Source organism: Rhinolophus ferrumequinum, chromosome 17 (genome assembly GCF_004115265.2).
Source record: "Rhinolophus ferrumequinum isolate MPI-CBG mRhiFer1 chromosome 17, mRhiFer1_v1.p, whole genome shotgun sequence".
Taxonomy (NCBI): domain Eukaryota; kingdom Metazoa; phylum Chordata; class Mammalia; order Chiroptera; family Rhinolophidae; genus Rhinolophus; species Rhinolophus ferrumequinum.
In genome coordinates, this window is record NC_046300.1 from 42,258,483 (window position 1) to 42,285,714 (window position 27,232).

A 27,232-nucleotide genomic window follows, 5' to 3' on the forward strand; every position below is an offset into this window, starting at 1 on the left:
CAGCTGTCTACCCTCCAGCCCAGCACTGCGTGGCCCTGTCCTACTGCAGTCGTCCTGTGGGTCTTTGCATCTGGAGCCTTGGAGCACTGTGCTCTGGCACACAGCAGGCAAGGCTCGGCTGCTCTGCTTTCTGAAGGGGCCTTGCGACTTTGTTTTCTAAGCTGCCCCACCTTACGTAACAAGACTTAGTCTCTGCAGTGAGCAGCGACAAGAGAGGAATCAGTGTAGCCTAGGGTCTGAAGAGGGGTTTGAGGCAGGTCCCAGGTTTGCCCTAGGTGATGGGATATTCTGCTTTGAGCTCCCACCGAGAGCACTGTCCTCAGCCGTCCACAGTCTGAGGCTCTGGGTACGGGAATGGGTTTCTAAAGCACTGGCTGCTTTCTCTGACCTCTCTCCCCACCCCCTCCAGCTGACAGAGCCAAGACACACACACACACACACACACACACACCCCAAGTTTCTCTGTTTTGTTCCATTACTGTTTACTGTTGCTTTGGAGCCTCCTAAATAGGGCATTGAAAACACTTCCTGCAGCTGAAAGAAGCCCTGAGTAGCTTGTCTCATTCCCAGTGTGCAGCTCACCAAGGGGTCCGTCCTCTGTCACTGTCTCTTTTGCCTGTTGTAATTCCGTCTGCTTCTTTCTGACTCTGCCTGTCTCACTCTTTCTGTTTGTGCCTCTCCTCACTCTTGTCCCTTCTGCCTGAATCACAGTCCCTCCTTTTTTCTGCCTCAGACATTTGTCTTTGCAGCACTTTTTTTTTGCCATGACACCATCCCCTCTCCCAGCACCTTCCCTCCGCTCTGGAAGGCTTAATTGCTCAGGCAGGGAAATGGAAGCCGGGGGGGGGGGGGGGGGGGGGGGGGGGGGGGGGGGGGGGCTCTCTCCTGGCTTCCCTCTGCATCTTATTGAGCCTGCCAGTCAGGAGGGCCAAGGGTCCCGCAGCCGCGGGTGGCCTCCAGCCAAAGGGGGGCGGAGCCCATGGGGCGGGATTGGCCCTAGGTCCACCTCATAAAGCCTAGGGCGAGGGGCGTGAGACGTTCTGAAGGAGCCCCGGAGGGGCCATTTAATCCGACAGACCCCACAGGCTTAGTCGGGGCTCTGCCGTGTCATGCCCCGGAGCCCCCGGACCGTGCCAAGCTGGGCGCTGTTGCTGCGGCTGCTGGCACTTCTGCGGCCACCGGGGCTGGGCGAGGCGTGCAGCTGCGCCCCCGCGCACCCCCAGCAGCACTTCTGCCACTCGGCGCTTGGTGAGTCCGGATGCCCAGGAGGTCCACAGCAGGGGGTGGTTGTGTGGGATTGGTATGGGGCCGAGCTGTAGACCGGTAGTCTGGAGGGAAAAGGAGGAGCTCAAATCCTGCACCAGTTGCCTCCTGTTGGGGCTGATGGGTCGGGCAAGGTCGGCACCATAGCAACCTTGCAAGCACAGAGCCTGGCTGACTTGCAAGTAAATAAAGACTGTGTAATGGGCCACTATAGAGACCACCCTCATCCCTGCCTACTGCAATTATGGAGTGCCACTGAATTATGGAGTGCCACAGGAACTATCCAGTGATTGTTCTGAACTCCTGGATGGGGGTGGGGGCGGCCAGAGGCCAGGGGGCCGGGCTTTCATTATCCACACCCCTGTGTGCTCTGTGTCCAAGACTATCACTGAGGTAGGCCCGGGTGCCCACCCCAACGCACATCTTTCGCTCTTTCTCATCCCTCTGCCTGGAATGCCTTCCCCCACCCTGAGACTCCTGGCAAACTCCCATTCACCCTTCCAGGTCTTCCTCAGGTTCTCCTCTTCCATGAAGGCTTCCTGACTCTGGTGCTACCACAGCATCTCTAACACCTACTATGCTGGGCTGTTGTTCTTTGTAAGTGTGTTCTCCACTAAGCAAAGAGTCCTGCAGGATGGGGGAGCCTGTCTTAGTCATGTGTATGGGCCTAGGACCTAGTGTTAGGCCAGGAACAGAGGAAGAACTTCATAAACAGTTTTGAATAAATGCCCAAATGGCAAGAGATAACTACCTCGCTGCAGGGTCCCATCACGTCTAAATTCAATAAACATTCACTAATGTCAGCACTGGGCAGGTTCTCTTTCAGGCTGCGTCAGTAGATGACTGTACACCGCACACTGCCTGCCCTCAAGGGGCTCCTCTTTCCTCCTTTATCCTGCCATCCACCTCTATCCCCTGGTGCCCTGGGCTATGGAGAACTAGACTCTCAAAACTAGCAGGTAAAGTGTAAGATTGTAGGACCTTACAGGCCTGACTGCAAAGGAGACTTTCCAAACCCCCACTCTCTTACATCCTCCTCCTCACAAGCCAAGACCTAAACCCAGAATTCCCCTACAAAATTCTCCAGGGGCCCCAGGTCATCCAGATCCTGGAGGGATTGCTCCCACAGGTTGCTGAAGGTTCCTTCTTTTTGCTTCCTATGCAGCCATCCGGGCCAAAATCGCCAGTGAGAAGGTAGTTCCTGCCAGTGCAGACCCTACTGACACTCAAAAAATGATCCGGTATGAAATCAAACAGATAAAGGTACATGGGGGACAGGACAGGGCTTTGATCCCCTGGGCTGCTGGGAGGAGTCGGGGTCTGTGTTCTGGCAGGGGTGGGGCTGGGAGGTCCTGCAACCCGGCTCAATGATCCTGGCTGAAGTGGGAGTGGATGACACGCTGGGAGCAGGGCTCGCAGAATCTGAGTGAGTGGATGACACGCTGGGAGCAGGGCTCGCAGAATCTGAGTGACAGTGCAGTGTCACTCACTGAGTGACAGGCCCTCAGTGTCCCTCTAGTCCTACAGCTGCCTGCACATGGGGATGCGAGAGGTATCTGCCCTCTCACGGGCATAAACCAAGACGCAGATTTTTTTAAAAGAAAAATGATCCCGTTGGGCCATCTTTGTGGACCAAATCCTGAACTAGACTTTTGCTTAATTTTTTTCGACTGAGAGATGAGAAGTTCTTCCTGTTAAGACATAAAGTTGACTTACTGACCCAATACTGCTTTTTTGTGATTGCCTTTCAGATGTTTAAAGGGTTTGAGAAAGTCAAGGATGTTCAATATATCTATACACCTTTTGATTCCACCCTCTGTGGTGTGAAACTAGAAGCAAACAGCCAGAAGCAGTATCTCTTGACTGGTAAGTTAAAGAGCAGCAAGTGGCCCCAGCAGTCTCTGTCCTAAGGATGGCCGCCAAGCAAGAGCCAGGGCTATCTTTAGGCAGCAAGCTGAGCCAGGTGACATTTTCATGAGCATAAAACAGCTGTGTTGCTAAGAGGCAGCCTCTGAGGGGCCTTGGTAACCTCCCTTTCAGTGCAAAAGTCCTCATTACAGTGGTCCTGGCCACTGCTGCACTATTGTAAGGACAGGTTGCTCTTTCAGCCTAGGGCAGCTGGTTCCATTTTCAAATAGTTTTAGTTGGCATGAGATTTTTGGTACCTTGAGCCAAAATATGCCCCTCTGAAACTGCCCCTTGTGCTTTCAGCTCTGCCCTCTGTTCTATGATGATCCCTCAGAGGCTTGAAGAAAATAGACACCTGCACTCTAGCTCCAGGTCTGCTGGCCATGGTTCTCAGCCCCCTTCCTGTCCTCCTGCAATGGGACCTAGCCTGTCCCTGTGCCTCCCCTAGCACAGGACCTTGAACAGGACACAACACTACTACAGGAGAGGTCTTAGTTTCACATCGTACAGGAGGATTGTGTGTGTACAACCCCCGTGCCCAACACACACACGTTATAGTCACTGCAGCGTATGGCGGCATTAGCTTTAGACAGCCACCTCGGGTCACACTCTTGACTCACAGTGAGCTTGTGTGGCTAACTCACGCCTCCTATTTTGGGGGCACAATAAAGCACAAGTCCTAACATGGTGCTATCTCTATTAACTTGGGCCCAGGCAGGTCTCCTCCATACTGAGTTGGGTGGACAGAACCGTTAAAGAACCGCACAAGACTGTGACTCCATAAGTGAAGGAATGCAATACTGTATTATTTTGTCGTTCAGGGGAGGACTTATTTGTGTGGTTGTACACAATGAGGGAAGCTTCATTGTGTAAGCGGGGTCTAAATTAGCCCTAAAGGATGAAACATACTGAGGTGAGGAAAAGAAAACCCCAGCAGATGGGGAGAACAGGAAGAAGAATTCCACTGTCTGCCCATCCCGTCAGCTACGCATGACCACCTACTTGCTGCCAGGCCCTGCATGGGAGAGTGGAGACTCAGTAACAAGTGATCATCCTCAAAAAGCTCACAGTCCAGACTTGGCTCTTGAGAAGTCAAAGGCAGTGGAGGCCACATTGGTAGGGGCTCCCCAGCTCTAAGGACGTGGAATTGTGCTGATCTGGGAGCCTCTGGATGGCAGAGGCAGAGGCACAGCATCCTACGGAGCCCTGCACGTCCCAGGACAAGCAGATGAGGCCACCTCCTTCCTAAGCACCTACCCTCTGCATGCCTAGCTCTCTACGAGGCACTGTGTGCATCAAGGAGGCAGGAGGCATGCTCTCTGCCCTTGAGAAGGTCAAGTCTAACCAAGGGGGAGGATAAAGACAGAACACATGTCGACTAAAAAGTCAGCAGTGGTGCCCATGCTCTTCAGGAGCAGGCACAAGCTCTTCTGTCTGATGTTGAAGCCCTCTGTGACCATAATACTGCTGACCTCTCCCGCTTTGTCTCCTGCCACTATCACTGACAGTTCCCAACCCCTCATTTTCCCCAGAGTTACAGAAGGTGTTCGGCTGGGCTGCACCCCTTTACCTTGGCTCAGGATAGTCCCAAAATCCAGAAGTCCTTCCCCCAACTTGTCTGGCAGGTAAACTCCCACCCATCCCTTCAAGGCCCAACACAAGCATCACCTTCTCTTAAACACTTTCCTTGCCCTCACTCCTTCTCCAGAGAAAATTCTGCTTTCCTTTGTTCTTATACTGCATCTTATTTATAATCACACAACAGTGGAATGTTTGCCTACTTATCTGTCTGACCTACTAGCTTAAGCTCCTTGAGGGCAGAGGTCCTGTCATATTTATTTCTGTATTCCTGAAACCAGGTCGAGTAGTTGCTCAACAAGTAAGTGATTGAGCAACTCAAGTCCTAAGAGGTATGGGCTTGCGTGGTCAGGGATGGCTTTGAGGATAGATAGGTGGTACTGAACAGAGTCTTTGGAAGATAGGAAAGAGTTTGATAAGTAAAGAATGGGAACTTTCCTACGGGGAAGGGGAAAGACTTACCGAGATAGGAATCAGTGGGGCAGGAGACTGACCTGTGTAGATACTGGGAAGGTATAAGGGGAAGGGACCTGTTATTTATTGAGCATCTACTGTGGGCCCACAACTGTGCTGGGATTACCAATATTCTATCATTTAATTCTGGCAATAACTGGATTATTCTCACCTTCCGGGTCACACAGCTAGTAAATAATAGAAAAGAAGGGGGTTCCAACAAGAGTCTGACATTGAAGCCCATGTTCTTTTCTCTGCACCATGCTAAAGGGAAAAGCCTTCATCCCACAAGTCTCCTCTGTACAAACATAATCTTTGATATAAAAACTATGGAGGTTTTTCTGGACCCTTCATTGAGCCCCATGTCACCACTGCGACCAAAAAGCCACTGAAGAGGCTGCAATTCTGAGCTCTTCCAGGACCCAGGCTCCTGGAGCTCCCTGAGCAGATCCCTCATGCTAGTTTCTCCTCCCTCTCCCTTTCCAGGTCAGGTCCTTAATGATGGCAAAGTCTTCATCCATTTGTGCAACTACATTGAGCCCTGGGAGGACCTCTCCTTTTTGCAGAGAGAAAGTCTGAATCACCACTACCATCTGAACTGTGGCTGCCAAGTAAGAGAATGTCCATTTCCAAGGTCTTTTGCGGGTGGGGAAGGGTCTTGAGGCTTGCAGCTTCACCACTCATGTATTCCTTCCTTCATGCACGTGTTTATTCACTTACTATAGTATACTGAAGATCTGCCATGGATTAAGCACTGTATGAAGTTGGAGATGGGCAAGCAAGATGGTCCATAGTCTCTGATCTCAAAGTACATATATTTTGGTGGGGAAGGCGGCCATCATAGAAGGCAGACTGAGATAATATAGCTACCGTTTAAAGAGAGTCTACTCTTTTGTAGGCCCTGTACTGGTCAATTTATTTAAAATGTTTTAATGTAGTCTTTATAACAAATGTATGAAGAATTAAGATTTTGATTTTAAGGTGAAGAAATGAATGCTCTAGGAAGTAAAACTTGTTCAGGATCAGTGGTAGAATAAGGACCCTCAGGTTTGTCTGATTCCAGAGATGCCATTAGAGAGGCAATACTGTGTGTGGGGAGCACCAGCAAAGGAGAACTCGGGGAATCGTGGAGACTAGGAGAGGCTTCCTAAGGCAGGGGTCTTGCGCTAAGCTATAAGGATATGTAGGAGTCTGAAAGGCAATAATGGACAAAAGACGCCCTACTCACATTGATGTCGTGTGACTGTGACTATAGATCGCCACCTGTTATACAGTACCGTGTACCATCTCGGCCCCCAACGAGTGCCTCTGGACAGACTGGCTGTTGGAACGGAAGCTCTATGGGTACCAGGCCCAGCATTACGTCTGCATGAAGCATGTTGATGGCACCTGCAGCTGGTACCAGGGACGCCTGCCCCTCAAGGAGTTTGTTGATATCATCCTGCCCTAGTGGGGACCAGTAACCACCACATTCCTTCAGGAGTTCTGAAGACCAAGACCGTTCTCCCTCCCTGCAGAGCTCTAGTTACCACCATCTGCCTCGTCGTTGCCAGCCAATGGGAAATGCCAAGCGGATGGTTTAGCTAGCATTAGAGCAGGGATGGGGCGTATTATAGCTTGTGTCCAAGACCCCAGCCCAGCACCGGTCAAAGGCTAGGGAAAGTAGCATGACTTTTCTATCCTGCCCTCGGCCCTTCTCCCCCGCCTCCCAACCCTCTTAGTCTAGTCAGTACCTGCTACTTAAAGTTTTGACTCTGGCTTAGTTTGTTTTCCAAAGCCAGAACTACTTCCTTTCTCCACAGGAAAATGTGTTTTCTCTTACCTTAGCTGATCTGAGAGGGGAGAAACGGTGAATGCTACACACATGAGATGGTGCAGGCTTCTGATGCAAAACACGAGGGGGGTTGACAGCATCATAAAGAGGCTGGCTTGGAGGCATGAAAAGAACAACAGACTGTGGTTGTGTAGCCTCTACTCCAATCTCAACTCATCCTAATTCTCTCATATGCTTCCATCTGTCTGGGGGAGTGACTTGCAGGGTCATGGAGTCTCTCAGTGTGAGACCCCCAGAGACCTAACCTCCCTCCATATGCTGTAATCCTCTTTACGTCATTCTGGCAGAGTCCGGCCCCGTCAGCACACCTCTTTGGGCAAGAACAGACTTAGGTATGGTTTCACCAGGTTAACTCTGCTTACCGCCCTCGACTGACGTCATAGGTTCTCTTCTGTGTCTTTCAGAAAGTCCCTCTCTACTGGATTACTAATGACTTCATTCCTACATCAGAACTTTTTTTAAGCCAAAAAGCCTTTCTCTTGTAGAGTTGAAATGCCCCGTTAGTTTTTGACACCACAGAGATATCTTACAAGGTCTTCTCTTGTGGGCAAATTTCAAGATAGAGGACAAGAGAGAAATAACACAGGGCCCGTGGCGGGGGAAGGATGGTAGATGGAGAATGTACTCTGCAATTTTTTTCAAGGTTTTTTTTTTTTTTTAGTGTCAGCCCTGCTAAATATTAAAACAGGAAATCTCCAGCTTTACTCCTCGTCCTCCCTTCAGCTTAGTCCCCTCACCACTGTGCTGGACTCTGTGAGAACTCCAAGCACAGACTCCTTGGGGTTCCTCAACTTCTGCAAAGCTTCCTTGCTTGCTCTGAAAGGAAAAGCCCTGATGTTGGTCTCAAGGATTTATTAAGGACAAAGGCTTAAAGTTCCAGAGCCTCTTCCTGGGGGAGCTCTGACAAAGATGAAGGAGCGAGTTCTTTTCAAGGTCCAAGGTTGTTGTTACTCATTTTCTGTGTGTTGTTTGCTGATAAGTGGGGCCGTGCACAATATGCCAGAAGAAGGCTTCTGGTTCACAAAAGTGGTGCACATGGAGATTCTTTTTGGAGAACAGAGTGGGAGGGGAACAAACATAATATCTGTCCTAGAGTACACTTGGCATGCTCTGGCAGAGAGTCTCCATTGGTGAGGTAAGCAGGATTACCACCTGACCATGAAGGCCTAGGGCGGAGGATGTGGGGCCAGAGAGGAAGAAGGGGGCGGAGTTTGAGGTCTCCATGGAGGAAAACATTAGCAACAGCCTCTGTACCAACCAACCAAGCCATCTCTCTGCTCCTTCTGAGGTCCTTGGAAGACCTCAGAGAAAGCAGAGTGTTAACCCAGTGTTATTGCCATCTTGACAAAACCAAGGGAATGGAAGGGCCTGGTAATAACCGGAACAACACCTTACATCTGAGGAGCACTTCACACTTTTCCAGAAGACTATTACTTAAAGAATCTCACTTAAATTTTGTAAGTACCAAATTAGGTATCCTGGTCAGAAATAATTTTGCCCATTTGACTTTCCAATTGGGAAAGGGAGCCACAGGGAGGGAATGTAACTAGTCCAATGACATGTGGCAGGGTCAGGGCTAGGACCCAAAGCAGTGGGACCTTCTGACTGGTGAGCCACAGGTTTATGGCTTTCTCAGCTAAACTACCTTGTTTCTGCTCTGCCCTATTCTGTCTCCAGATTTTGGAGGCAAGGAGCTCTGTCAGCTAAAATCCAGCCACTCTGGCTCCACAAAGCAGGTCCACAGTTTAACCCCAACAGAATCTCGGGGGTTGAGAGGCTGAAGTCCTCTTCAGGGCCCCATAGTCACATGTGACGAAGCTCAGCGTGGAAATAGCAGAGACTAAAGTCCCCCCTCAGTCACCTACCATCTCTTTGTGGTTGGGGTAGTATGTCTGCTCAATGAGCGGGAACTTTTCTCCTCCCAGTGTCTTGTAGATGGCCACCAGCTGGGCAAACTGCAAAAGAGAAGCAAATGTTTCAGCTTATCTAGACAACTTATGGAACAGGCAGACAAAACAACAATTCATCAAACAACTACTTACTGAACATTCGTTCTGTGGAAGGCTTTGTGCAAAGCACTATGAGGATATAAGAAAGGTGTACCATTCCTATGCTCAAGGAACATATTCTTTAGTTGGGGACAGGGGACAGTGAGCTAACATTCATTCAGTACCTACTCAATTTTAATGATATTTCACTCAATGCTCATATTAAACTAAGGAACTGGGTACTTTATTATCTTCATTTTACATGAGACTCAGAGTTGCAAAGGGTGCAGCTGGGATTGAAATTTGGGTCTCTAATTCTGAATACCGGCATCTCTATAGAGATGACAAGTGATGAAGCTGGATAGGTAACATGGGGCCAAGTCTTGGAAGTTCAAATGCCAGGTAAAGGAATGGTAGCCGTTTCCTACAGGTAGTATGGAGCCATCAGAATTTGAGCAAGGGGGTCATGAATTAAACTGTTCTTCAGGAAGATTTTGGTGGTCATGTATATAGGACAGACAGACCCAATCTTTCTAGGACTTGCTATTCATCTAAGAACTGAACTCTAGTTTCTCCAGTGAGAAACTACAACAGCTTCTGAGGAAGATGTGAAGTACACATACTTACAATGTCGGGATTGAAAGGCCTTTGGCAAACATCTACCACCCCCTGCCTCAGCTCCCCCATTTTATAAGTGAAAAAAATGAGGCCCAAAGAGGTCACTTGCGCAAGGTCACATAGTAGTTGAGCCAGATTCATAGCCAGGCCCCTTTGTTCCGAATCCTTAACTCTTCCTATTCCTCTAAGTAGCTGCCTTTCAGACTCTGTGGGGACCAAGCTCTTCCCACAGGAAACACACAGGACTCTCCTGCTAATCCATTCACACACACCTCCACACACCTGGCCCCAGTGCAGTGGCAGCAGGGGTGATGCAGCATCTTCCCTCTAGCTCTACTGGGTATTTCAGTCTAAACCACTGATACCTGGAAATCCTAGAAGGAAAGTTGCCAGATCAAACTGCCTGCTATTTATCAGAGAAAGGAAAGCTAGAATATATTTCAAAAGCTCAGGTCCTGTTCTCTATAAGGGATGTTGGCACATGAGCCAGTTGGGGAGACCAGGGTGGAGTACTAAAAGCTCAGAACTGGGTTGTTAGAAAACTGGAAACTTCTGATTCTTGTTCTGCCTCTAACTTGCTAGATGTCCTTTGGCAAATGGTTTCTCTTCTCCAGGTCTGATTTTCTTCATGTTTAAAATGAGAGGATTGAATTATATCAGCCCTTAGACTTTTTTACTATAAAGAACACATATTTTTTTTAACTTTTAGTTATTTGTGTTTTTCCAGGACCCATCAGCTCCAAGTCAAGTAGCTGTTTCCATCTAGTTGTGGAGGGCGCAGCTCACAGTGGCCCATGTGGGGAGAGCACCGTGCTCTAACCAACAGAGCTAACCGGCGGCCGCCCTATATTTTATCATATTTCCTCCCAAACTCTATTATCAAACTAGAGTTGAAGTGATCATCTGTTGTGGTCCTTCTGTGGACAAAGACAGGATTTTATTATTATTTTTGAAATGCTGGAAAATGTTGGAATTTCTGGATCACTTCCCTTACTGACATGGTAGGTGACCCTAGGTGCTCTAATGCCTCCACCAGGACTGAAAGTATGATTCATGGACTCCCAAGGCCCCAATATGTTATAACTGAAAGAGACTTTAAAGAGCTCTGCACCAAACATCTCATTTTACAAACGAGGAGACTAAAGCTAGAGAAGCCAAGGAAAGTCTAGGCTCCTGGGTCATGCTGGGGCTGCACTGAGACAGCACCCAGGCCTCTTTCTGCCCAGTGTATTCTCCATTAGGGCCCTGCTGTCCTTGCCAGTCTATGGTTCTTCAACGTGCTTTGACTATCGAAATCAATTCCTCCCATACCTTTCCTGCCTTCTCTGATTCTCTCCACCACCTCATGTGACCTGTAAGTCCTACCTGCCCAGCTCAGCCTGGCTGGACTCCTGATCTGCTTCTGGATACCTGCCTGAGCTCCCAAGGCTCCCCGGCATCCCCAGCCAGCTCCTCCTACAACCTCTGTCCTGCTGCGGCCCACACCCTGGCATGGCACCAAGGCATGTGGGTCTCTATCTTCTCAGCATGTGGGAGAGTTACACAGACACCACACTGATGCCAGGAAGGCCCACGGCACACTCCCAGAGTCCTGGGACAGCCAAGACTGAAATGGTAGCCAGTTCCCAGGCACTAGTTGGGTCCCAGGGGTCTCACCCTACCCTCCTCCACCCTATCTCCAGCTGTCCCTGTCTACTCAAGGTACTGGGCTTGGCTCTAACTCCTGCCTCCTTGGGAACTTACATTAAGTCACAAGTACACAGTCACCAATTAAACAAATGTAATTGTCTTATAAGGGTATTTCCTCTATGCATAGACAAAAGAATGGATTTGGGAGCTGGGGGTGGTATTGGCAATGAATAGGAAGATAATGTTCATTATAACCACTTATCCAATGAATCAGGAGATATTTCTTGGAAGAAATGGGATTTCAAGATGACTCTGAATTTAATAAGTTATCCTTATCCCTCCTAGAAACAAACGCTTAATTCAACCCTCGTGCATCTGTGTCTAAAAAACCCAGAAAGAATGACAGGGTTTATTTGCAGCAATATGAGATGATGACATTCTTGCTTTCTCTGGAATGCTATTTTCATTGATAGGTCCACTTCTCTTTCCAAAATCCCAATGTGCCTGCCCTGACCAATTTATGACATAGGAGATGTGCTCAAAGACACAGTGATGCCAGGTAGAGCCTTTTCCAACCAACTGTGGCCTTTCCTCACATCGAGAGCACCCGCAATGAAGAAATTAAGAAAATATGAACCAAAGCCCTCTCGGAGGAACCCTCCTCTGACAGTCACCAAATTTGTCCACTCCCATTAATACACAGAGAACAATATATAAAATGCCATTAGTGTGACAGCTACTTAGTAAAAATGAAGGGAGAACTTGGTATCTGGCCAGGGAGCCCTGCTGTTCTCCCATGATGCCAAAGGCAATGGGCTGGGATTGTGAATGGGTGAGAATGTGAACCCTCACCAGATCCCAGGTCCCAGGAGGGCCAAGCCCCAGGCAGGGGCTCTGATCCTCCTCCCCGCCCTGGCCTCTGGCACACTTTTGAAACATAAAGCAGGGAACTAGTTTCTATAAGAAACCCCAACTACTAGGGGACTGTAACAACCAGGCTGGCAAAGTGGTGGCAGACAAAGAAACCGTGGCACAGAGAGGTTTAGTCAAAAGGCTGATGAGTGAAATCACTCAGGACAACCTGACAATAACAGAATCACCGTGTGTGGCTATGAGGGAACCAAAATCTAACAGCTACTGAGGGGGCCAGGGGAAGGACTAGGACATATGTGCAGTAGGGAAGGGCATGTGACTGAGGAGAAAGGGAAGGTCCCCAGAAAAAATGCTGGTGAAGGCCTCACATGTGTCTTTCTGCGACTAGCAACACACTCAAATCACACGATTCTGTTAGCCTGTTTCTGCAGGCTAGGAGGCCAGATGCCTCAGGGCACACAGAGAGAAAGGCTGAACAAGTGGCTGAACAAGTGGTTGGGACCCAACCCTCTCTCCTCAACCACAGCAATTCCCAGATCTTCTGACTCCTCATTCATTGGTCTTTCTCTTACACTGTCAGGTCTCCCTGGCTTCCAAGGGAACAGGAAAACTGAGTTCAGGTGTGAAAAAAGAGATCAAGAGCAGAGGCAATAGATCTGTTTAGTTAAGAAAAAGCCCTTCCAGCTCCTTGAGTGGTGGAGAGGCTTGGGGTCCAGGAACTTCAACTTCAAAATCAGTGGCGTGACTCTTGGCAAGCCAGTGTGTGATGGCTGACATTTGATTTTGAAAAACAAGAAGAGGAGGATGTTTTTAGGGACAGGTGTTTTCTTCTGAGAGGGCCTGCCTGGAGCAGCAGTCATAGGAGCTGGGGGCCCTCAGGGGCCAGAGGGGAGGCCAAAGTGCCCCAGCAGCCATCACAGGTCACACGCCCTCCTGGTCCCACTCTTTCTTTCTGCTCAAAAGTTTCCACTGCCTCCCAGGTTCCCAGACTGGCCAAGAAAGAGAACACCAGGCTACCTTCTTCCTCACATGGTAACTTCATTTACGTGAGCGGCAGTGCAACCTAGAGAAATCCTGGCTTGATAACTTTAGGAAATTACTTAATCTTTTCTGGGCCTCATTTCTCCGTAAAAAGCGATAATAATGATAATAATATCTTCCTTGTAAGGTTATTGTGAGGACTAAATAAGATTAAAACAGGAAAATCTCAGAAGTTGGTACCATATAGTAAGTAGTTTTATACTCCTGACTTTCCTTCTTTAATTTTCATATCTGGACCATGAAGGGCAGAGCTTTGACGATCTCTAAAGGCACTTCCAGCTCATCTAAGTCTCCGAGTCACATGTTTGTGGATAAATCTCATTTTAATGTTGTTAAAACACTTGTAGGACTCTGTCACTAACACTCCTCTGAGATAGGTCATCCCCTTGGTCCCCACTGGCCTCAGGCCTTTCCAATAATTAGACCATTCAAAGGCAAGAAACAAGTATTTCTATTATTGCACCCTATGGCTGAGGGCGGAGCCTACAGCTGTGTAAGGGCTTCTACACAGAATCTTTGTGTGATTTTGTCGTGAGGCCAAAGGTGCACTGTGCAGCAAAGGGGACCGAGCCCACGATGACCATGTTCTCTTGTAAGAGCCTGCCCTTCCCCTGTCCCAGCTGAAGCTCTTCCCCCATCCTCCCAGCTGGTACCTACTGCATCTTGTTTACCAGTGGTCCCTCCTGGGAAACTGGGAGAGACAGGACCTGGGTCCTCCCCTTTTATGGGGGGTCGAGGGGGCGCTCACTCACCACCCACGGCTTGTCGCAGAAGTTGTAAATGGATTCCAGTGAGTTGATACTGGGGAGGCCTGCGTACTGCATGCCGATGACCAGGTGACGGAAGTCCTCATTCTCCGCCATGCCGAACGCATGCTGCCGGATGAGCACGAAGTCTGGCCGGATGGACCTGCGGAGAACAGAGAGGCCAGTTTGCCATTAACCAGCACCTCAGGTCATGCATCACTTTGTCTCCCATTTCCAAAGCCCAAGACAGAGAAGGGGTCTTAGGGGCCACCTGGCCCAAGCCCCTCATTTTATTATTATTCTTTTACGAACTAGAAACGAGGTATTTGGCACATCTCGAAGAAGTTTTGAGGAACAGATTTCTGAAATTCCCTTATTCGTCTAGGTTAGAGCGCCACCTTTTTCTAAGATACAAATACCTTCAGGAGGAAAGAAACACTTAGCCCCTCACACCTAATGTGAACAAGAATTTTCCCTGTCACTACGGGGCACTATGAGGGCTGAAGCTCCTTCTGGCTCTAGAGCTGGTGCTCCACGGGGACTCTGAAGATGACATACTTGGCTGACTTGACCACCCTGCCATGCAGATCTCTGGTCTCAGGGTCCTCTTTCGACCCTGAGAGCTCCTCCTTAAAATAGGCAGTGCCTTCGTCAGGCCCCGAGGAGAGCAAGGGTCCAGGCTGGCTGAGATCAGATGCCAGACTTCCCAATGTTATTCTTCCAAAGCGGACACTAGGGAGAAGTACAAATATTTTTTTGCAGAACTGAGGTTGAGCAACAGCTACAGGAAGCAATGAGAGTACAGAATGTTCCCTTGCATGCATGGGAAGGCTCCCTGAGTTTCACCTCTAGCCAGCAGAGCTCCTCACCACAGCTGCTCTACGGGGCCAGGGCTCCTGTTTTCATGCCCTTACTCCTGAAGAACCCCGCTTCCCAGAGATTCAATTCTGTGGCAGCATCCACCCTCAAGGCGCTAGGACTTGGCAGTTTCACACCGTGTGCAATGACCTACGTGGTTCTCAGCCCAGGTACCCACCCAACCCCCACCTATAGCTTCAGCCCCACCCAGGCTCAAAGATGTTTTTTTTTTTAATTAAAGTTTATTGGGGTGACAATTGTTAGCAAAGTTACATAGATTTCAGGTGTACAATTCTGCAATAGATTATCTATATCTCACATTGTGTGTTCACCACCCAGAGTCAGTGCTCTTTCCATCACCATATATTTGACCCCATTTACCCTCTTCTAGAGACCCCCCACCCCCCTTACCCTCTGGTAACCCCTAAACTATTGTCTATGTCTATGAGTTTTTGTTTCTTCATTTGTTTGTCTTGTTCTTTTGTTGGTTTCAGTTTTATATACCACATATCAGTGAAATCATATGGTTCTCTACTTTTTCTGTCTGACTTATTTCGCTTAGCATTAGAATCTCAAGATCCTTCCATGTTGTCATAAATGGTACTATTTCCTCTTTTCTTACTGCCAAATAGTATTCCATTGTGTATATATACCACAACTTCTTTATCCATTCATCTATCGAAGGACATTTTGGTTGTTTCCATGTCTTGGCCACCGTAAATAAAGCTGCAATGAACACTGGAGCACACATGTCTTTATGGATGAATGTTTTCAGATTTTTGGGGTAGATACCCAGGAGAGGGATTGCTGGAGTGGAAGGAGCCCTCTTCAGTCACTCAGGGGACTTGACATCAAGTCAGAATGGCATGTGCAGGAGCTGCTCTGACCTCCTGATGCCCCCAGTCTGGGAAATTGGCTCCAGCTATATGCCTGAGCTCAAACCTTACATTCTGGTTGTAGGAATGGAGCTCTAGACTTGTGGCCAGCTCTTGAGTTCCTACACTGGTACCTGGAAGGGCCTGCTTTATTCTTGCCAGATCCTGCCAGCACGCTGTCACCACCTGCTTTTGTGCATGCATCCCTATGACTAGCTCTACCTGCAGTTGGAGGAAGCCATCATCTCTCGGTAGGATCTCCCTGAGCTCATTCCCTACCTGGACAGACACCTCCTTTTCTGTGGTCCTCCTTAGTCTCCAGGATAGACAAGCTCACATTTCTTGTTAGGTTCCAGACACCAGAGTTTTGCCTTTCCTGTCACTGACCCAGTTCCTCAGTGTCAGGGTACTGCAGATTGAGGTAGGGAAGAGAGTGAAGTGAAACTCTTCCTGCAGCAAGGCTCTGATATCTCAAGACCTGAAGCCACACCGAGCCCCTGGGAAGAATAATATAAGACTGTGGACGCCATTTTCCGCCATCTGGAATTCTCGTCCCCTCCCTCACAGAGCAGTTGTATCACGTTTGATCGTGCCTATAGGTCACCCAGAATACTACCTGGCGTGGAAGAGGTTTGTAATTGCAAATTTTCTCCCACGCACATCATCCCTTCTGAGTCGAGGCTTTCCAGTCAGACATGAGTTGCCAGGAATGCGGAGTATAGAAAGAACACAGGATTGGGAGTTAACAGAATTTACACAGGACACAGGGTTCTGCCACCAACTCACTGAGTGAACATAAGTCAATCGATGGAAAATAGGAGGTTGAACTAGGTCAGTGGTTTTCAAACCTTTTTTTTTTTTTTTTAAAGCAATGGAATCCTGTTTTCCAGGGAGAAATACATGCAGAGATCAAAGCACAGAGCTGCAGTGGTTGAAGTGGGGCCGGAGTCCTGGAATCCCTCTGACAGGAATCCAGTTACCTCTAAGCCTGCTGAGTCCATGCAGCTTTTTCTACCACGGGACGAAGAGCTCCCTGAGGCAGGAGCTGGTTTTCTCTGCCTTCCTACATCACCGCCGCACAGGACACATTATTAAGTTCTATAGACTGTATGTAGCACTTAATCCACTCCAACACTTGATTTTGAAACTACCTCTCAAAGCCAGAGATGGTAACTCTGGGGACAGTGACAGTAACGCTGAGGGCAGAAAGGGCCTTACCGGACAACTTTTGTGCCATTCCGGAGCACCTGCATATCCACAGCGTACGTCCCATCTGCGTGGGCCACCAGGTTGAGCTCTGAAAATTCTGCCTGGAAAGTAACAGCAGGGATTAGGAGGGTAGATTTTATAATGTGTGTTTTTTATTACGACAAAAAATAAATAAATAAAAGTAACAGCAGGGGAACAAGCCCACAGTCGTGGCTGCCAACCCCTCCACACAGCAGCCGTCGCAGCAGCAGGAATACCCCACCACGAAATATTTTATTTACAGTTTTCGAAGCATTCTCACAAACTAATTTTATCTAACTCTCATAGCAACTCTACGAGGCTGGAAGGACAGGAATAATTATCCCTGTTTCCCAAAGGAGCAGTGAAGTGACTTTTCTGGACACAAAAACACGTATTGTTGGCAGTGACAGGAGCAAAACTCAGGTCTTCAGACTCCCTGCCCAGCACCCTTTGTGCTGCCTCTCCGGGAGCAGGAACAGGAACCAGGACAAGCATAATCTTCATCAGTTTCAACATAAAAGCACTAGGTTTTAGTTTAGGCAACTGGGCTTTAGTTCTGCTCTGCCCCCCACAATTTGCGTAAGGCGTTAGGCAAGTTATTTGTCCTCTCTGGGGGGACGGTTTCTCCCATGTATAAAATGGGGAAAATATTCATCAACCCTGCCTATCTAACAATTTATTTTAAGAACTGAATGTGATCAGGGATAGGAAAGTCCTCCAAATCACAGCACACTGTGTAGAGCATGATAACTAACTGCTAATATTACATAGAAAATACAAGTATTGTTTAACCTGGACATCCCCTTTTTACCCAAATGGATCTAATTTCTATTTAGCATGAAGTAAAGAATAGAGCAAGACAAAAAAGAGTCTTTCAGGACGTCAATGCATTAAAACACGGAGGTGTTCTTTTCTAAGTTCTCTCTGAAGTGTGGCCTCAGGCTCCGAGCAGTCACCACACACCTGAAGGAGACAGGTACCTACCCAGGAGCACCAGCCACCAATAGGTGTGGCCCATGTCCTGGGAAGACATTCCTCTAAGGTTTTCCTCAGCCTGAGAACCCTGCAGTGCAAGGGGGCTCTAAGAGCCCCTCTAAGGATACTAGAACTATGAAAAGAAGTCAGGATAATTGAAAGATGCAGCCTTCAGGACCTTGTCCCATAAAGAGAAAAGCCCCGGGGGGAAAAGGGTGGGGTTGCGGATGTGGAGAGGCTGGAATCCAGGGACCGTCACTGTACTCCTCTCGGCAGAACTGGGGGGCTCACTCTGCAATGCCATGAGAGACCGGCAATGACGCAGATGCAGCTCTGAGCTTCAGGCCGATTACCTGTTCCACTTTGATATCATAATCTCCGAGGACTTTTTTGCCCCGAAAGCACTTGGCCCTGGAGAAAGAAAAAGAAAAAACACAAAAACCACAAATTAGTATCCTACAAGTGTTTGAAGTCCGAAATTCACTATCACTAAGATGACCCTACAGCAGACAGAACCCAGAATGACAGTCAAGAGACCAGGGTTAGGGTTTGAGCCTAACTCTGCGATTGGATCACCACAATTGAGAGCCTCAAGCAAAGCACTTTCTCTCCTTTACACTCAACTTACCCATCTATGAAACAAATCAAAGCACCTTTTCACTCGCAGGTTTTGTAATTTTATGATAACATCCCTGATCTTTTGGCTACCAAAGAAGCCTAAAAGTAGGATTTTCCCCAGTGTTATTCCTGGCAAAGACTAGGTCAATCTTTTATAGTTTCCTTATCTTCTCCCATCTGACATTTCACTCTGATTTTCTCATTGATTTCCACCTTTGGAATTTTACTTTTAAAGAAACTGTTATCGTTTTGCCTCTTTATACTTCCAAAAAGGGTTTGATGCAATTAATAATTTAAGAAGCAAACATACCCAAAAAAGGATAAAAGGACAATTAAAGAATGAGAAAGAGTTCATTAACTGGGGGTGGGAGAGTGCGGGGGGGCGGGGGGGGAGGGTAGGATGCTGAGGAAAGCTACTATAATTGAACACAAAACCTATCCTGTATTTCTGAGCAGCCAAGGAAAGGAGTTAAGCTGTTATACAGTACTTACACGTATTATCTTCCCATTTGGTCATGAGTCTAGAAAAACCTTACATGAATGCATTAATGGCTTTACAACCTCTTGTAAGCGGACTGTGTTTATGCTCATATTTGTATTCGTTCCTACTTTGCCTTAACCTTCCCTCCCTGGCATAAGCTTTTCTTATCTGCCCACTTAGGCTGGTTCTCCATTTGTAAAAAGGGCCTTTCCACACTGTACCTATTAGCTAGGTCGGGCTTGCTTTCCCAGTGCTTGAAATGTCTAATTAGCATGTTTCACTGGAGGTTTTCTAGAAGTCCTTCTCCAAAATAAAGTGATAAATTAACATATTGGGCATCATGTTGTAGGTATTGTGTGCTAGTTGCTTTCAAGGACATCTCATTGAATCCTCCTAAGAACTTAGGAGATTCGGAGAAAGGTCTTCATTTTTGAGATGAGGAAACCAAGATTCAGAGGAGGAAAATGGCATATTCAAGGTCATATGGCCAGTTAACGAGCCCAATGCCCGTGGCGCTGCACAGCACGGTCTCCCTCTGTGGATTCATTCTCTCCATCTTCACTCCCACCATTACAAAAACTGACTTGGCATGTGTGCTGCGTAGCATTCCCCCCAGCCCCCCTTTTTCTTTCTTCCGCTCAAAAGGGACTTGATGTTGTGAGTACTAGTTCTACTACAAATACTTCCTATTCTGGTTCCTGTGAACTACCCAGGACGAGGCCAGGCTATTTCCTTTCCTCTCTGGGTTCTGGAACAGTCTGTTCTAGGAAGTTGTCATTTGTCCTATCCAAGTCCCTGGCCACCCTCAAACTGCTCCCCAGAGGCACGCAGCCATCCCGGGGCTCGATCACTGAAGTCCATCCCCCCACCTCTGCCCTAATTCCTTACTAATCTTCATCAGCTTGTTTCCAGGACTCTGTTCAACATTCATAGTTCAGCAAGCCCCATGGGCAAGCAGCCTGTAGTGTATCCCATCCCTTTGACTACTTCCCATCTTATTTATGGGTTTAAATAATGGTCTACGCATGGCACTGTCACTGCTCTACAGGCCTTGGACTCTGGGTCTTTGGCTGTGAAGACCCAGAGGAACTGGGGTCTAAAAAGGAGGAACTAGAGTAAATGATACACGAGGTTCCTTGCTTGTGTTAGTAAGATGTGTCTACCTTGTCGTCAGCAATGCTTTTTGGATGCTTCTTCCCATCTTCCTGTCTCTAAACAGCTCTCCTTCTGTAAGTCTCAGAGACATTAATGATAACTTCTCATTCTGTATGATGGCTTGTCTTTTCAAAGCACAGTCCTTCCAATTCTGAAGTAGACAGTACAGAGGGTGCTGTCTGTTTGATCAATGGGGAAACTGAAACCCAGAGCCGTTAAATAATATGCCCAAACCACAGAAATGTTCCTAAGAGTTAAGCTTAGAACAAAGTTTATGGCTAGGTGAGGACATGCTGCCAAGTTTTTTAATCCACTCATTTATTTTGTGGGTTTTGAACACTAATACTGAAGTATATTTATAGATTCTGGCTGGGCTGTTCTGCCACTTCCTGCACCTGCTCATTGACCAAGTTGGCTAATGATACTGTTTTCATGCCTTTGCCCTACCCCCACCTCTCCAGTTATCTTAATGCCTTTTCCTTAAGGTAATTTGTCCTGTTAGAAATCTTAGTCTCTGTTTCCTGGCTCTGGGTCACTGACCTCTCTTAGCTGAGCCACAAGCTTATAAAAAAGGAGCCAAGATGGCAGGCAAATAGGGCACAGAGCCTTCTTCTGAAGAATGAGCACATTCTCCCAGCTCTGGGCCCTTGGATGTTTTGGTTCCAGGTATTTTCATGAAAAATGTTGTAGCTTACAAGCAAGTAACAGAAGTACTTCCTGATACTAAGAGAGCACTGTTAAGAGGCAGTGTGCTAGAATCTGGAAGGGTTCTGGATTACAGGGCTCAGGAATCACAGTCTAAACGGAAATTCTAGCTATACTGTTTCGTGGGTATGTGACCTCAAGCAAATGGCTTAAATTAAAAAAAAAAAAAAAGTATGTCATATAGTTAAACCAATCAATCTACCTTCAAAAGAACATAAAAGAATAAAATGAAGAATAAGTTTCTCCTTTCCCATTCCTCTCATCACATATATTCCCCATTATCAGTTGCAAGCATATCCTTCCAGTGTGGGGAAAATGTGTACATATATTTGCATGCATATGGCATCATGTTACATAAACTCTTCTTTTTGAACTTTGATTTTTATTGCACTTAAAAATACATCTTAGTGATAAGCTTTCAGCACGTACTGATGGACCTCTTTCTTAACAGGTTCATGAAATTCCATTTGAAGGTCATACAGTAACTTAACCAATATTTATTGGTGAGCATTTAGATTTCCAGTTTTTGGGTTGCTTTTGCTATTCCAAAACAGTCCTACAATGGCTTGCATTTAAGAATATATCCATAGGATAAATAACTTATTTTTTCCAGCTTTACTGAGATACAATTGACAAGTAAAATTGTACATATTTAAAGTGTATGCCATGATGATTTGACATATGTATACTTTGTGAAATGGGATTATCACAAGCAGGTTAATGAACACATCCCTCACCTCATATTTGTGTGTGTGTGTTGAGAATGCTGAAGATCTACTCAATAAATTTCAAGAATACAATACAGTATTATTAACTATATTCCCATGTTGTACATTAGAAGGACAAATAAATTATTGCAAGGAATAGACACAGTTATAGTTTCCACTGTTATTGCCACACTGCCCCCCACCCCAAAAAGTTACACCAACCCAGTGTTTAAAAGTTCAAGAAAGTTATTTCACCTCCCTTATTTCCCTACACACACACACACACACACACACACACACACACACACACAGTCCCTTGCATAAGCTGGGCACAAAAAAGGAGCTCAGTAAGGACTTTCTGACTTGCAGTCTTGTCAAATCAATCCAAACCCACCCCCTTGTGCTCAATCCTAAACAGAACCCAAGATGTACATCCTTGAAGCACAGACTAAAAATATCTATGGTGCCTGTGTTGTCAATTTCCCCCCATTGTAACATTTTCTTAACAAGCCTAGCAGCTGAGGATCTATGTGAGTTTAATGGCTTGCAGCTTCCTTGATGGACCATCTCGCCTTATTGCTGAAATGAGTAGAGGTTTCTAGATTTAACTCTTCTTCTTCTTACTGAATACCCTCACCAATTCCCATCCACCTGCCAACTAGGGCTCATTAGGCTAAGAAGCACGATTTCAGAGACTTCTCTGCTAAAGCCACCTCCAAAGTAGGTCCAAAGTAGGCACTTGGTCCAAAGTAGGCAAGTCCAGCTTCAATACCCCCCCTTTTATGCATGGATAATGGAGAAAGGTCTGTAAGTAGGAGCCAGGAGAGCTGAGTTCAGGATTAATTCCACCACTTCTCAGCGCTGTGATTTTGGGCATAACTGTCCCTCTGAGCCTCAGTTTCCTCAGAGAGAAAATAGGATTAATAATAATAGCAAATGTTCACTATATACCAACCACTATTTTAAGTGTTTTATATATTTTACCTCATTTACTAGTACCTGACTCAGGTTGTTGTGAAGACTGAATGAGGCCAGATGAGAATAACTGACATTAAAGTGTTGGAAACTCTGAAATGCTACGCAAATATGAAGTACCATTAGCAAAATGTCACAAACATTTATGTACGAGGTATTATTGCTGTTTTACTATTACCACAGCCAATATGGCTTCTTCCTTTTCTGAACTTTCATCCCATTTATTGTCTGCTCATATTTGGCTCATCACATCATCATCTGATACCACCTTTTAAACTCAGTTGTCTAATAATCTGCGAAACTCCTCTCCTACCCCCAGCCTCAGACCACGATGTAGGAATGCTTCAAAGCAAGGATCATCCACGTGTGAGCCCTGGACTTTCCACAACATTTTGGATTACCGTATTTTGCTGTGTACAATGCACACCTTTTGCCCAAATTTGTGAGGGCAGTACTAATTCCATGTCTATATAAATGTGTTTAATTATTTTATTTATGCTTATGAATTAAAAGTGTAACTAGAAATCAATAACAATATCCCTATGCAAAATAATACCCTAGACTAATACCCTGGTTTTGTTGAACTTACGAAGAACTTGCAACAACGGAGAGTTCTTGGCCTTCTATGATGCGTAAATATCGTACATTTGTTACCAGTACATAAAATTTCCTATACCTTCTGTTCTTGTGTTTTGTAATTATTTGTTATATAAAATTTCTCGTACCATAATATGTTAAAAAATAAATGCTAAAATTCCTTTATAATACACAAAAAACACAAGTACCTAAAGATAAACAAATAAAAATTTGAATTAAAAAATTTAAACGAAAGATTTTATTCCCTAAAAGTTTGGGCCAAAAACGTGGGTGTGCATCATACACGGCAAAATACGGTATGTCCTGTTGTCAGATTATATGCTTTGCGCTAAGGCCTGTACAAATATAATCATTGTATCTATAAATTTCCAACCTCTTCGCCAAGCTGTGTGCTTAGTAAATTCACAATCAGACTGGCTTATTGACTGGAGACATCAGTAGTGACGGTTTTGGCTGGACAGATGTAGGAAACCAGAAGAGGCCACCTCAGGACTGAGTGGACTGAGTCTGTCTCTGTAAGCCCAGCCATCTTCTCCTTTCTTCTCACGTGTACATCCCAGGGTGTCATGCTCTTTCTTCCCTCTCCTTCCCTACATGAAAATTTGTTCTCAATCCCATCCAACTGGAACTAAAGGACCTAAAACAGCCTGGAGTATAAATCCTCCCTAGATGACTGAGGTTTGCATAAGGATGAAAACCTCACGCTAGACGATGAAAGCACTAACAATACATTTGCAGGCTCCACAAGGCACTTGGGGAGGAGAAGGCTTTCTTAGAGCTCTGGAACCGAGCACAGTAAATACTTAGCACTGGTCTGAACATTTACCTTTAACAAGGTGCTTAGTTTCTGGCTCTCACGGTCTCTAACTGAGGCCTTGTTATTTCAAGCAAGCATCTCTGGGCATCAAGAAGTTAGGAAATAAACTAGAAATAGTAGAGGATACTTACTTCTCACCCTACACTCAAAGGGTAAAATCAGGCCTGCTGGTTTTGGAGAGAATTTGTGAGCACCTGCCGCCACCTACTGGCAAGATATGTACTGCAGACACGCGGGAGTCCCAACTCACTACTGGTACCACTTAGCCCGCTGAATAGCCAGATTGCACTGGTCCAGGGACATCCCTCCTGCTCCTTTGTTGCTCTGACATGCCATGGCTGAAAATGAGTGGTTTCTTTTAAAAAGTGTGTGTCTACACACTCCAAGCTAGATAGTTGGTTTTTTGCAATCTGTAGGAAAAAAAGCTGTGGTTTGTCAGTAAATTCAGCAACCATTTACTGAGCATTCAGTGGTAGGTGCTACAAATGTAAAAATGCATTAGCAGATGAGAAATAGAGAAAGCACAGTCTAGAAAAGGAGACCAATATCTATATGGGTAATTGCTAAGGTTTCTTTCAACTCTTACAATTTATAACTAGTATTCACATTTCCAACTTTCAACCTTTTCCTTTAAAAAACATTTAAAGCACACAACTAAAACAACAAAAAATGTCTAATCATTATATTGTTTTGTACACCTGAAACTAATATAATAATAAATACATAAATAAAACAAAAGTTTCATATAGCTCAGAAAGACATACAGTGAAAAGTAAGTTTCCTCTACCTTCAAGAAGCTCACAGTGGAGAGCAGAAGCATAAACAGAAAATCGTAATACGGGGTATAAGTTGTAGCAGGAGTATAAACAAGGGACTGTGGGAACCCAGTGGAGGGAGTTCTCTCTGCCTGGAGAAGTCTGGGAAGGCTGAGTCTTAAAGGATGAGTAGGAATCTACCACATAAGCAGAACTGAAAGGTGAAGCTTGCAGAGGCACAGAGGCTGTCTGAGCACAGAGCCCTGTGCAGACCAGCTGCCTGCAGGGAAGGCTACTGTGGGCTGAGCAGTGAGAGCTGAGTCTCCTGAGAAAGAGAAGAGACAGATTGGCAAAGGGCTTCAAATGTCAGGCTGAGTAGCTGAAACTTAATCGGTAGCCTACAAGACAATTTTTTTAAAACTTTTTAATATAGAAAATTCTCTCCTCAATAGTTATCAACATTTTGCTGATTTTTTTCATCTATCACCCTCAACTACTGTTGTTGGGACTATTGTTTTGGAGTGTTTTAAAGCAAATCCCAAATATCATGTCATTTCTCTTATAAAATTAAATATTATCTCTAACTGATAATGACAAAAGTTTTTTGTGGCAAAACATAGATAACAAAATTTGCCATTTTAACCATTTTTAAGTGCACAATTCAATGGCATTAAGTATATTCACAATGTTGTGCAACCATCATCTTTATTTTTAAAATATTTTCATCATCCCAAACAGAAACTCTGTAGCCAACCAGCAATACCTGCATTCCTCTCTCCTCAGTCCCTGGTAACCTCTAGTTTACTATCTCTCTATGGATTTGCCTACCCTTGGGTAATGACTTTTAATAATTAATTTATTATTTAATAATTAATAATAATTTTAACAACTTTACTGAGTCCGCACAGGCATACCTCATCTTACTGCGCTTTGTCGATATTGCGTTTTCATCAACATTGCGGCAAGACCCTCCACCAGCAAAAAGATTATGACTCACTGAGGACTCAGGTGATGGTTGGCAATTTTAGCAATAAAGTATTTTTACATTAAGGTATGCATGTTGCTTTTTTAGACATAATACTACTACGCACTTAATAGACTACAGTGCAGTGTAAACGTAACTTCTATATGCGCGGGGAAACTAAAAAAATGTGTGTGACTTGCTTTATTACAATATTCGTTTTATTACAGTGGTCTGGAACTGAACCCACAATATTTCCCGTATACCTATATTCAAGTTTTCCCAACTGTCTCCAAAAATACTGTCAAAGATTTTAAGCAGAGACATGACATGATCATTGGTGCCTAAGCTCTGACAGAACACCGTCTGGAATGCAGAAGAGACTGGAGGGAGCCAGCCAGGGCTCAAGATCATTTGCGAAGCTGGTGCAGTAATGAGGCTTCAGGATTTGCTGTTTTACTGGCACACGGCAAACCAACAGCTATTGGACAGAACTTACCTGGCAACTCAATTGACCACTTGATTGATTAGGCCTAGTAATCTAGCTGGGAAATGACAGTGATATTAAAAAATTGGATTTAGTGAAGTGATACAAAGTGGTATAGGTCTCCTATTACAGATGTTCTGGAACACAGACATAAATGAGAATTAAAATAGGTAGGACCTTACGTTGGTAAAGGGGCTCTTACCTCAAATTTGGATTTGTTATCTAATTCATGAACCATAAAGCTTTCTTTCAGTACATGGAGAAATTGTGCTATGGATAATTGGTTTAGGAATAAGAAACAAAGAATAAGTGAACTCTTTTCTGGATAAAGGCAATGTTCTGTGGCTGGTCCTTCATATTATTAATTCAGTGATTAAGTTGTTAAATCAAATGCTCTGCAACTAAGGCACATCTTAGATAGAAAGCAAGCTGCATGGTGTCTTAGCATTCATATAAAGGATCTAGAAGAGCGTGCATGGGGAAATTGCCAAGTTTGCAGATGGCATTCGGCTCCTCCAGGGATTAAAATGCCAAGCTGATTAGGGATAAACTGAAAGACGATGTGGACGTGGGCAGAAAAGTGGCAGAGGAGTTTTAATGTGACTAAGTGTAAGAAAACATTCAGGGGAAATGATCTTATCAGAAGATCATGAGTGTTCAACTACAATCCAGGAAAGGAACTTGAAATGACAGAAAATTGTTTTCGTAAGACATCAGTGCTGTGAGATATCACAGACAAAACAGAAAAAGACTGAGAGAGCAAAAGGTGAAAAAATGTTGATCTTCATCAGAAAATTTATCGGAAACCCAGAATAAAAAAGGGTTTCTTACACTCTAAGCTCATCTTAGACAAGCCTCAGTACTTTCATACTGTACTTGTGATACAGAGTATCAGGTCCACACATCCAGACATTTGGAAATGACATAATGAAAGTAGAAATAGCCCAGAGCAAAAACAGAACAAAATGAAAAGGCCGTGATTTTAGCAAAGGCTGAAATAATGAGTCTTTTTCAGTCTGTAAAGGTAAAAATCCAAAAGGGACAGAAGGTTATGACAGAGGGAAAGAGAACACTGAGTGACTATTCGTACATCATTCATCCCTGA

General features: G+C 45.6%; 2 protein-coding genes across 4 annotated transcripts in view; one reads left to right on the forward strand and one right to left on the reverse strand.

Moving 5' to 3' along the window:
• Positions 1-27,232, reverse strand: part of SYN2 (synapsin II) — a 151,079-nt gene that overhangs the window by 31,192 nt on the left and 92,655 nt on the right. For 2 of the 3 annotated variants that reach the window (XM_033132873.1, XM_033132872.1), the window contains exons 2-5: positions 18,223-18,280; positions 16,883-16,974; positions 13,938-14,094; positions 8,902-8,991 (exon numbers count right to left, since the gene is read on the reverse strand). In XM_033132873.1, the coding sequence (XP_032988764.1) occupies positions 8,902-8,991; positions 13,938-14,094; positions 16,883-16,974; positions 18,223-18,280 (397 nt within the window). Of the gene's footprint in view, positions 1-8,901; positions 8,992-13,937; positions 14,095-14,489; positions 15,048-16,882; positions 16,975-18,222; positions 18,281-27,232 lie in introns of those variants that run through there. The other variant, XM_033132874.1, reaches the window with a different exon arrangement.
• TIMP4 (TIMP metallopeptidase inhibitor 4) lies at positions 1,015-8,895 on the forward strand. The gene is made up of 5 exons (XM_033132875.1): positions 1,015-1,248; positions 2,429-2,526; positions 3,015-3,129; positions 5,689-5,813; positions 6,458-8,895. The coding sequence occupies exons 1-5, from the start codon at positions 1,110-1,112 to the stop codon at positions 6,650-6,652; spliced, it is 672 nt and encodes a 223-aa protein (XP_032988766.1). The 5' UTR covers positions 1,015-1,109; the 3' UTR covers positions 6,653-8,895.